Source organism: Cajanus cajan, chromosome 3 (genome assembly GCF_000230855.2).
Source record: "Cajanus cajan strain Asha chromosome 3, NIPB_CcT2T_4, whole genome shotgun sequence".
Taxonomy (NCBI): Eukaryota; Viridiplantae; Streptophyta; class Magnoliopsida; order Fabales; family Fabaceae; genus Cajanus; species Cajanus cajan.
In genome coordinates, this window is record NC_138519.1 from 64,216,643 (window position 1) to 64,228,722 (window position 12,080).

The 12,080-nt window shown below is 32.0% G+C and overlaps 2 protein-coding genes across 2 annotated transcripts; both read left to right on the forward strand.

The window, feature by feature from the left end:
• The first annotated feature begins 1,223 nt into the window (after nt 1–1,223).
• LOC145956399 (uncharacterized) lies at nt 1,224–1,771 on the forward strand. The gene is made up of 2 exons (XM_083071991.1): nt 1,224–1,383; nt 1,482–1,771. Exons 1-2 carry the CDS (start codon nt 1,224–1,226, stop codon nt 1,769–1,771), a joined length of 450 nt encoding a protein of 149 aa, XP_082928117.1.
• A 479-nt stretch (nt 1,772–2,250) lies between these two features.
• Nucleotides 2,251–7,493, forward strand: LOC109817490 (antitermination NusB domain-containing protein). The gene is made up of 7 exons (XM_020382747.3): nt 2,251–2,541; nt 2,615–2,691; nt 2,777–2,911; nt 4,353–4,407; nt 4,588–4,675; nt 6,862–6,960; nt 7,113–7,493. The coding sequence occupies exons 1-7, from the start codon at nt 2,285–2,287 to the stop codon at nt 7,224–7,226; spliced, it is 825 nt and encodes a 274-aa protein (XP_020238336.1). The 5' UTR covers nt 2,251–2,284; the 3' UTR covers nt 7,227–7,493.
• The last annotated feature ends 4,587 nt before the right edge of the window (nt 7,494–12,080 follow it).

The following is a 12,080-nucleotide window of genomic DNA, read 5'->3' on the forward strand; positions in this document are numbered from 1 at the left end:
TGACTCATGGTCAGCCGAGGTGCGCCGATTTTTATGATGTGATGGAAAAGATTCAGGGTAGACTTGCGGCTTGGAAGTCCAAGCTTCTTAATAAGGCAGGGAAGTTGTGTCTGGTCAAGTCCACCATCTCCTCTATTCCTGTTTATAGCATGCAAACATTGTGGCTTCCTCAAGCAGTGTGTACTAGATTTGATCAGGCTTGTCGTCGTATGCTCTGGGCAAATTCTGACAACACACGGTTCTGGTCTCCAGTGAGTTGGGATGTTGTGACTCAAACCACAGAGTTCGGCGGTCTTGGTGTTAAGGAGGCGCGCAGGGTGAATGTTTCACTCTTGGGGAAGTTAGTTTGGGATATGCTTACGACTCCATAGAAGCCTTGGGTTCATCTCCTCAGCAATCTATACCTACAGGGAGACTCTATCCTGTGTGCTCAAAACAGGCGGGGTGCTTCTCCGACCTGGTCAAGTCTTCTAAAGGCCCTTCCTTATCTTCGTGAGGGATTCGTGCCTCAACTAGGGTCGGGTACCTCATCCCTTTGGTACACGAACTGGTCAGATACTGGGCTTTGGTGTGGGAAAGTTCCATTTGTTCATATTGCGGACACCAACAAAACAGTCGCAGATTGCTGGGTTAGTGGTGCTTGGAACTTCACTGCCTTGTATACTGCTCTCCCGGCGGAACTGCTACATTCGGTCCAACAGCTGAGTGTCGCCAATTCCTCTTTGGGGCTGGATCACTTCGCTTGGAGGGGGGATAGCTCGGGCTGTTACACAGCGGCATCTGGGTATCGTTTTCTAACCACGGTACTGTCAACGGAGGGGGACGAAGTGTGGAAGAAGATCTGGAAGTTAAAGATTCCTGAGAAGGTTAAGTTCTTTCTGTGGCAATGCTTTCATTCAGCCCTTCCAACGAATCAGGTTCGGGCTGATAGGAGGTTGGTTGACTCTGGTGCATGCTCGTGTTGCTCTTGCCCTCACGAAACCATTTTACATGCACTTCGTGATTGCCCGTTTTCGCGAGAGGTGCTGATGTCTGGTGGGATCAGTGTGGGGTGGGCTTTCTCGGTAATGGATTGTTTCTAGTGGCTGAAAGGGATTATTTTGCATAAGGATGCTATTCGGCTATCCATCACTTTATGGTGGGTTTGGCGGTTTAGAAATAACATGTTGTTTACCGCTGAGCTTTGGACGATTTCGGCGGTCCGTCGGAAGGTGACACTGTCTATGGTGGAGAACATTGTGTATAACGCGAAGAGACGCTTAGGGGAGGAGTCAGCCCTTTGGAGGCCTCCGGAGCATCCATGGGTCAAACTAAACACGGACGGGAGTTGGTTGACTGGATCTTATGCTATGGGGATGGACGGAGCAATTCGAGATTGGGAAGGTATGTGGCGGGGGGTTTCTCGCGTGGAGCTTTATATGGTGATGCGCTACGTGCCGAGTTATTGGCCTTGGAGGATGGTTTATCGCTTTGTTGGGAAGGTGGGTTTCGGAAGGTGAGGTGCGAATGTGATTGCCTGGGAGTTGTTACGCTATTTCAAGAACGATCAACGGATAGGGATTATCTGCATAACCACTATGATGTGATTCGTCGTATTAAGCGCATGCTAGCTAGGGACTGGGTTGTTTACGTGAGTCATATCCCTCGAGAGATAAATTCAGTAGCCCATACGCTGGCTAATTGGGGTGTACGGAACATAGGTTCCAATATATTTTGGAGGAGTCCTCCAGAGTTTGTCCTGTTACCGTTAGGGAGAGATTCTATGTCTTGAGTTGTCTGCTGTTTTTTAGTTTTCATTCTTTACCAAAAAAAAAATCTACAAACTTGTCAACAACTTCACAAATTTTTTTCATGCTAAAAAACATTTTTTTCAACTTTTTTCTTATTCCAATTTTTGTTTTTTAAATGTCTCTTTCCTCACTCACCATATTAATCAAAACACTTTATATAATTATTAAAAAAATTAATCATTAAGAGTTTAGGATTTAATTCACTTTAGGAACAGATGGGAGGACAATACAGAATAGGAGACATTTGGTCACTATAATTTTTTATTAATTCATAGGAAATATTAAAAGTATTTTTTTTATAAACATAATAAATTTTGATTTGCATTATAGTTGTAAAATAATGAAATATATTAATCATTTCACATTTTAAAATTAAAAAATATTTAAATTTACGACAAATTATTTTTTAAAATTTATAATAAAACTTTATTTTATCACGAGTATTATTATATCAGTGGGAGTGTTTCAGATATTTGCAATTATCTCGGGTAGCAATGGAGGCAGTGTTGCTTCCAGCGTGTCCTTCACCTTCACCCATTCCGCAACGCTCTTCGTTCCCTTCTTCACACCGCTCCTACCTCCAAAACGCGCCACTCTTCTCCCTTCGCAGCTCTCTCCGCGCCTCCACCTTCGCACTCGCCCACCACCAACCTCCCGTTCTCGGAAGACCCGACAACCCCTCACCGGCGCTGCCCAAAATCGACAAAACCGGTCGCTTCTGCAGCCCTAGAGCCGCCAGAGAACTCGCACTGTAACAACCTCTTCTTTCAATTGTCACTCACTGCGACGCTTCGTCTTCTTCACGATGAGACTCTTTTGCGCAGGTCAATAATCTATGCCTCGTGTTTGGAGGGGCTGGACCCGGTTCGGCTTTTCGAGAAGCGGTTGAATGCGCGCCGAGGTGACGGTTCATCTTCGGTTTGAGTTTGAGTTTTGTGTTGTGTTGTGTTGTCGTTTTGCGTTGAATTGGACGCGTTTTGTTTCAGAGGCCGGGTATGAGTTCGACAAGGAGAAGTTGTTGGAGTATAATCACATGAGTTTTGGAGGGCCACCTGTTACTGTAGAATCGGATGAGGAAGCAAGTGAGCTTTTGCGGCACATTGAACAAGAGTCTGCTATTGGTAACAAATAACAATAAATCCTGAACCGCTTTTTTTTTATATATTTTTTTATGAAATAAATTGGTCTTCACAATGTCACTTTTTTGCTTGAACCTTTGCGCCATTTGAAAATGAAAAATAGAAAATCAACTGGGTTTTTCATGGTGTTGTGTTATGAAGCACCGACTCAGACTCCACACTAGACACGAACACGTGTGTGCATGGAATACTAAGAGAGGTCATTTCTTGATGAAAAAAAAATCCCAAGATAAGATGATGAATCATATATGCTAAAAGTTAAAACAACTTGTAATTCTTATGAAAATGAGTATCATTAAAAAGATTTACAAGCCTTGCAATATTTATAAAATAACATTTTTTAATAGTTTTTTTATGATAAGAGTGTGGGATAAGTGTTTAGTCAAGAGTAGGTGTTTGTGTCTAGGTTGTGTAGGAGAAGTGTATGAGTCAAAAAAGAAATAATTTTTAATAGTGACATGGTGAAGGGGTGTTGGACGTGTGTTTGTTCAAAGTGTGTTTGACAACTGTCATGTCTGTAACGTGTTGGACATGCTGGTATGCCATTTTTGCAGAAGTGTCCATGCTTCCTATTTGTGTGTATGTCATAATTTGTAACTTATGAGTGTTGAAACTTGAAAGGCAAGTAGTTTGTTATTTTAACTTGTCCATTTGATGTTTCCTCTGCACACTTTTGTGATTTAAAAATATGATTGATCAATTTGATTTTCTGGTCACATTGTAGTTTAATCAGTCATTGGAGATGAAAATCTATCATTTATTTATTTTTGTGTTTCTCTTGCTACCAGGATTGAAAGTAAGCATCTGTAGAAAACTTTGTTGGCTTTTCACGACAATTTAAGCTTAGAAGTTGTAGCATGTGCGAATGAATTAAACATAGGAATACAACATTAAACATTTCAGCTTAGTAGTCGTTAGAACTGGAAAGGTATAATAAGTTTTACCTAGGTTGTTTGCACAACAAGGTTTTCCTTCTTGTATTGTAAGTTAGCCTTGAAATGATACTTCTTCATGTTAGCAGTATGTTAGACAAGAATGTATGTTGTGATTGGATTCTAAAGCCCCTTTACAAGTCACATTGTGAATACTTAAGCACCAAGATATATTTTTGTTGTTCAATTTTTCATATTTATGACATTTGTTTTGGCAGCTTTTAATTCAGGCACCATATATTACTGGTGAAAACTTTTCCAGTTATGGAACTATATCTTAGGCATTGTAAATTCGATACAACCTTCCTTATTATGTTACATTCCTTCATATGACAGAAGTCTGTGTGTTGTCAGTGACAAGACACTGTCACATATACGCCCATAGAAATGCTTAATGGGTTGTAAAGCATTTATTATCTTTTCAGTTTTCTATTGTTGCTTTCATCTCTAGACTGTTACGTTATGTTATGTTCCCCATTTCTCCATGGCAGAAGCAGAAGTTCTTACAGCTCCTCCAAAGCTGGTGTATAACAAACTGATTTTGGGGTAAGTGTAGACCCTCTACATAAATGCATACCTAAAACATATACTGGTAGCTAAAGTTTGTCATTTCGTGCCCCTTTCCTCCTTCCCCCAAAACACACGCAAGACTGAGTGCTTGTACTTGCTCGTGTGTGTGAAGGTTTGTGAGCAAAGGTAATAACTAGCCCTGTGATTTAAGTGCAGATTCACTCGGAAACTATTGGTTGCAGTCAGGGATACATGGGACAGTCATGCCCTGGTTATTAACAAAATTGTCCCACAAAATTGGAAGGTATGGTAATTAATAAATACAGTAGCATTTGTACTCATTTTATTGTCTCCCTCTTGCAAATTCATGAACCATGTTCATAATTTCTTTTTATAATTGAATGACTTCTATGTTATTAATCCTGATCAATTATTTGTAATACAAAGTTGCACCTCCCTTAAAAATGGGCAACTAGATAAAGTCAATGCTGAATCTTATTTATCCCTTGCTAAGTTGCTATATTTGTCTTTCTTACAAACAATGCAGTAGTTAATCATTTCAATTTGTATATGAGTGGAGCAATGAGAAGAAAATATATCATGCAAAAATAGTTAATCTAGCTTACAAGTTCAGAGAGGCATGGCTTCCTGTTATGCTTCTTTTTTTCATATAACTCTCCCATCACCAATTATTACACAATGTATTTGTGATTAATGCTGTGCTATTTTTGATTTGTCCTTACCCCTCCATCTTCTGGTCGTATAATCTGTCTGTGTGGCACATATTTGAAGAGATATTTGTTGTATTTAATCTAAAATGAAAAAATATATATAAACAAGTAAAAGTTGTGTAACACTGTGTAACATAAAATTTTGGAGTTGTCTTTTGATAAACCTAGAATACTCTTCTAGGGCACAGATGCTCTCTGAAGAAAAGGAAATTGTAATAATTTATTATTATGCAAAAAAAACATGCATCAAAGATCACATCAACAGTCTGTTCATAGATCCAGCATAACATTATTTCCTAATAAAATAACCCTATTGTACACTGGAGTAGGATAATCCAGAACAGAATAAAATCCCTAAATAACAAATAAAAACAAATCATGAACCCTAATTTTAAAATTAAATTAAAATCTTAAAACAATTTATATCACCTATGGTATCTTGTATTGATTATGGAGGTGTCAAACTATTATTGTTGATTATGCAGGAAATAGTGATACTAGTTAATCTTGGATTGGGAGAATTATCAAAATCACTAAGCAGCCAATGTTGGAAATTTAAGATCACAGATTCACAGGAAATAGTTTCATTCCTATTTCTTATTCTTGTAAATAGGATATATATATATATATATATATATATATATATATATATATATATATATTCTTTGTATATAATTTCAGCCTGCTGAGAGCAAACCACTCACGAAATTAACTCAAATCTTCTCTAGGCCATTTCTATTATCATCACAAGTCTTCGCTTAATCACTTAAGCTTTTGAGAAAACTGGTTCTTTACTTGATATGAGAATTTCTTCATCACAAGTTAGGGTAGGCTAGTATATTTGTCCACCCTTCAAACCCAAAAAAGGGAAGAACTCTTGCGAGTTTGAGGGGAAACATGTTGGTTTTAGTAACATTCTTAGACTTCACCTAATAGCTTAAGCTTTTGGGAGAGTGCGATCTTTATTGGGAAAATTACTAGTTCAATGGCTTTGGTTTATGTATGGGAATGGCATCTTTTCCCTTTAATACTCGATCCTCTCCCCTGCTTTATTTTATACACAGAACATGAAACTCCTATTGAAAGGTAAGTAAGCTGTTACCCTGGGAAGATTACTATATTTTTGGATACTAGATTATTATCATATTTGATCACTTAGTTAATTTGTTCATCACTATATACATCGAATTTAGACAGCCTTGCATATCACGAATTGCACAGCCATTATTTGAGGTATCTCAAATTATCTTTGTCTGTCATTGTCATGTTTGTTAGCATAGATAGCTTTGTATTTTTATTGGTTCGATAATCTTTTGATTATGTGTATTGTATGTACTTCTGTTCAAGTTATATATAATTCCAAAAAACTCCAAGCGTGTGGTTTAGCGGTAGGGGTTGATCCACGCTTAAGTAAGGTCAGGGGTTCGAATCCTGCCTTGTGTATGCAGCCGCGTTAAATCTTGGGGCCAGCTATCCCACCCTTTGAGGTGCCTCCAACGTAGCGAGGAGATTAGTCACTGCTGTCGGCGGTGGATACTCCAGGGACGAACCAAAAAAAAAAATATATAATTCCAAATTGCTTCTTTTAATTTATATCCATTTGTGTGGTTTCTGCAGCAGATTTGTGAATTCAATTCTGGCTTTTAACTTCTTATTTCGGTTTTAATCTTTGCACACATATTATACTAATTTTTAAAGATCCCTTGTTTGGTAATTATCATAGTAGTTTGCATCTTACTTTTCTATTGATGCATTTCAGAACGAACCAGCTGGGAAGATTTTAGAGCTTTCTATTCTTCACTTGGCCATGTCCGAAATGGCAGTGCTAGAAACAAGACACCAAATCGTTATTAATGAGGTACACCTTAAGTTTATGTGACGAGAAACAGATGTCACAACCCAAACTGAGCAATGAACAGTGTATAAATTTAGCTAACCAAACATGACTTAACCTGGTCTATCTATCACCAATAAAATAAATAACACATAATGTATATATTTGTGTTGAAGGCTGTAGATCTCGCCAAACGGTTTTGTGATGGAGCAGCCCCTCGCATCATTAACGGCTGTCTCCGCACATTTGTCCGAGAAATGGAGCTTGAGGCATCAAACAACCTGGTTTAGTTGATGATCTCCACGTACATTGTCCATTCGTTGTCTTCGGATCGTTGAGAAATGAAAATGTTGTCTTGACGTACATTTCAGGAATATCCGATAACTTGCTTATAGAATGATATGCAAAGGTCTAAAATAGGAATCCTGTTGTTTGACACGGGTAGTTATTATGACATTGAGATATTGTTGTCGTGTCTATGTAATCTTAATGTATGTTGCCTCGGGGATTTTGTAATAAATTTTGTTTAAGTTAAAAGAAAAAAAAAACTTTAGAAACATTGAGGTTATTATATTCATAATTTTAATGAGATATTCTATTTCCTAATTTAGGTCAAGTGATAACAAAACTCAACTATTAATTTATAATAATAACTTTCAATTGTATATTAAAAAAATTTATTATTGGCTTGAGTTGATACGAGTGACAATAAATTTATATTATTTAATTAAGTAATCAAAATTTGAATTAGGGAGATTGTTTTCATGTTCAACAAAGAATATTTTTTTGATAATAAAAAATATATATTAAGGAAATCCACTGATTTAGTGGTTAGAGGCTATTATTATAGGTAGGAATGTAGAATTCAATTCTCATATTTTATATTTTGATTATTTTAATTTTATTTTTATATGATACATTATTGTATTATGTTGTCATCTACTTAATCAAACATTATATTATTTATAAATATATAAGAATTGCTAGATTTTTCACAAAAGAATTAATAGACCGATCAAATTTATAATATAGAATAAGATCTTTTGAAATATTCTCAATAAAAAAGAAAGTAAGTTTTTGACTGAGTACAAAATTTATAAGTGGAAGAATATTGGTTCGAAAATATCATAAAGAAGATTGAAACTTGGATGAAAATATTAAGCCATTTTCAAAATCTTGAGAAATTTTGTTTAATAGCAGACAGATAATAATCACATGGAAAACGTGACCAACTTGAAAACAGTTGTTGTTGTTGTTTTTTTTTTTTTTTTTTTTTTTAAAGATAGATCGTCCGAAAAGTGTTCTGAAAATTATTTCGAATAAATAAAATATTATTTTTAATTAAAAAAATATTAAATAAAATAATTATTTTATAATAAATTTATTATAAAATATTAATATTTTATCATTTCAGAACATGATTCAGAATCTGTTTTTGAAGGATGAAGCACGACTCTTTTCTTTTTTCAGTTACGTCAAAGAAACATTTGGCAATAGTTATGAGGAGTTAGTACTTCAATTCTAACTTATAACTATTTATAAGTATAATTATTATTTTCTTTTATTGCTTATCGATTTATAAACTTTATTTTTTCTACAATAATAAATAATATGGACTAAAATGGAGTATAAGTTATATGTACAGAAATTAAAATGAAATAACTTTAATTACATAAACCGAAACATAAAATTTTATGAATTTATAAAGATTAAATGATAATTTATTTCTTTTACCAAAACTGTATTGTGCTGTCACGTTGGACGTCACTACTCAACTACTCAAATTTCTTAATAATTATTAAAAATTAAAACTGCAATTCGTTGGTTATCTTAATCTAAAAAATTTAATCTAAAAAATTTCATAAAAGTTGTGACTTAAAAGAGATAACATTAAGATATGTTTATAAACTAAAATAAAAATAAATATTTACATTTAACGACATAGATAAAACCAATAGAAATTTCATATATTTATTTTTAATAATTAATTTTAGATACTAATGTGATAATATGTTTATTGTTAGTAAAACTTATATTAACAATCAAAATGAAATTGATATACTTGAAATTAATAACTTCTTACAAAATCAAAACAAATAAAATTTTATATGTGAGATTATTGACTATTGTGAAGTTATTTTAAAAAATAATTATGTAAATGAAACAGTTTTAAAATTATTTACACTGTTCAAATTGTTTCTTGTAAAGTTATGGTTTATAGTGATTCAAGTATCACATTTAATTATTTTTTTCAAATGATGGCTTTAGTCTATTCATGCTTAAGTTGTCACAGTTAATAACAACTTAAATAGTGTCGCTACCAGCTCCACTAACTTATCAAAATGATTAATTTTAAAAAAAATTATTTTTGTAGAAAAAAAAAAATATTTTAAATGGATTGATATAAGTTATAACGACTCCAAATATTTTTCTATATAAATCTAGTTTATCATTAAGTATTTTCTTGATAGTTGAACTACGATAATTATGTTTTACATGGAAGTAAAATAAAGATAGGTTAGATGCTGATACTTACGGGGTCATGTTATTTACATATAGTTTGATATTATTTTTATGAGAGTCGTAATTGTTTGACTGATAACTTAAGATTTATTTATTTTCTTGGTTAGGTTAATAAAATTATATTATATATAATTGTTTAATTTAATTAACGTTTTTATATATATATACAGAGAGAGCACACATTTCTTAGTAACTATAATAAATAATAACAATAATAATAATAATAATAATAAAATAATTCCCAAAAAAAAATATAAAAAAAATAAAAGTGAATATTAAAAATAAGGGAGGATAAAAGTATAATTTAAAAATCAAAATAAAAAGGAAAAGAAAGAGAAAAAAACATTACAAGTTAATGAATCCTGAGGCGCGACTGCGATCGAGTAGGGTGCAACAGTGAAGAGCTGGCTTCGGGGGTTTACTCCGTGATTCAAATGGGAGATGGCTTCAGGGTTATTTTGGTAATATTGGTGAGACCAATATCTTGCCGGCAGAGTTACTTGGTATATTAAAGGGGTTGCAGATTGCATGGGACATGCATGTATCGAATGTAGTTTGCATTTCGGATTCCTTACATGCATTAAATCTTATCCAACATCCACCTCTAGTGTGGCATGTGTATGCTACCATTATTGCTCGAATACGGGACTTTACTAGGGAGGATTGGCGGTTAGAGTTTAAGCATACTCTTCGGGAGGGCAATAGTTGTGCGAATTTTTTGGCTAAGCGAGAAGCAGCAGTAGATGAAGACCTGATCATTCTTGAAGCACCTTTAGCGAAACTTTCAATGCTTTTAGATGCTGATATTATGCGGGTGCCTCAAAAGAGGCTGTAAGTTACCCTTTTCTTTCTTTTTGTTGTTTTGATCGTTATTCACAAAAAAAAAAAAAAAAACCATAACAACTCTACAATAAACAATTTGAACGGTGTAAATAATTTTAAAACTGTCTCATTTACATAATTATTTTTTAAAATAACTTCACAATAGTCAATAATCTCACATATAAAATTTTATTTGTTTTGATTTTGTAAGAAGTTATTAATTTCAAGTATATCAATTTCATTTTGATTGTTAATATAAGTTTTACTAACAATAAACATATTATCATATTAGTATCTAAAATTAATTATTAAAAATAAATATATGAAACTTCTATTGGTTTTATCTATGTCTTTAAATTTAAATATTTATTTTTAGTTTATTTTATAAACATATCTTAATGTTATCTCTTTTAACTCACAACTTTTATGAAATTTTTTTAGATTAAGATAACCAACGAATTGTAGTTTTAATTTTTAATAATTATTAAGAAATTTCAGTAGTTGAGTAGTGACGTCCAACGTGACAGCACAATACAGTTTTGGTAAAAAAAATAAATAAATTAGCATTTAATCTTTATAAATTCATAAAATTTTATGTTTCGGTTTATGTAATTAAAATTATTTCATTTTAATTTCTGTACATATAACTTATACTCCATTTTAGTCCATATTATTTATTATTGTAGAAAAAATAAAGTTTATAAATCGATAAGCAATAAAAGAAAATAATAATTATACATATATAGAAATTAATATAAAATATTTATAATTATGAGTTCTAAAACATAAAATTTATAAAATTATATAAATCAAAAGTTTAATTAAAAAGAAGGATTTAATTATGTATTTAGTTTTTATATTTTCATCAACTTTACCTTTTAATTTTTATAATTAAAAATGTTTCATTTTAGTTATTATATATATTATTTTTATTTATTTTAATTCTTGTCTATTCTTATAAGAACTGAAAAATAAATTTTAAGAATTTATAAGACCTAAAAAAATAAAAACAATACGTAAAAAAAACTAATATAAATATTTTTAGTTATAAGAAGATCAAATTGATAAAATTATATGTCTAATTAAAAATAGAAAAATGAAAACACATTGATAAAGTTAATGTTGAAAATGACGCATCAAGTTAAGTTTCTTGACTTTTTTTTAGTTAGGATTTAGGGTCTAATATGATTTTTTTTATAATTTAGATTCTTTCATACAAACTTATATTAAGACGATTTTGCTTTTAAGGATTTAAGATCTACTTTGATTTTTCTCATATTTTATATTTTTCCAATGTAGACTTGCGATGAGATAAGGAAGACGAATGTGTAATCTACTAAAAACTCTCAAAAAGATTGATGGCTGACTCTCACTTTATATGAGATAATATCTTATCCTAATATAAATTTTTAATATTAAAAAATTAAATTATATTTTTAGTTCTCTTATTTAATTTTAAAATTTAATTTAGTCTAACTATTTTTAAATAATTTAATTTAGTTTTTTAATTTTTAAAGTCCTTACGTCTAAATTAACACTAACAATGTTGATTAAATTATATGAAAGGACAACATTGAATATTTTTTGAAAATTAGAAAATCAAATTGAACATTTTAAAAATACTAAAAATAAATAAAATATTTTAAAAATAGTAGCATCAAATTAAATAAAAATTTATCTAACATTTTTTTATCTAGATAAATTTGAAGTGGTGGGGACAACTCCCATTATAGATGCTCTTAGTAACTATAATATGTCGTTATCGGTGTCATTTAAAAAAAAATAATAATAATAATAAA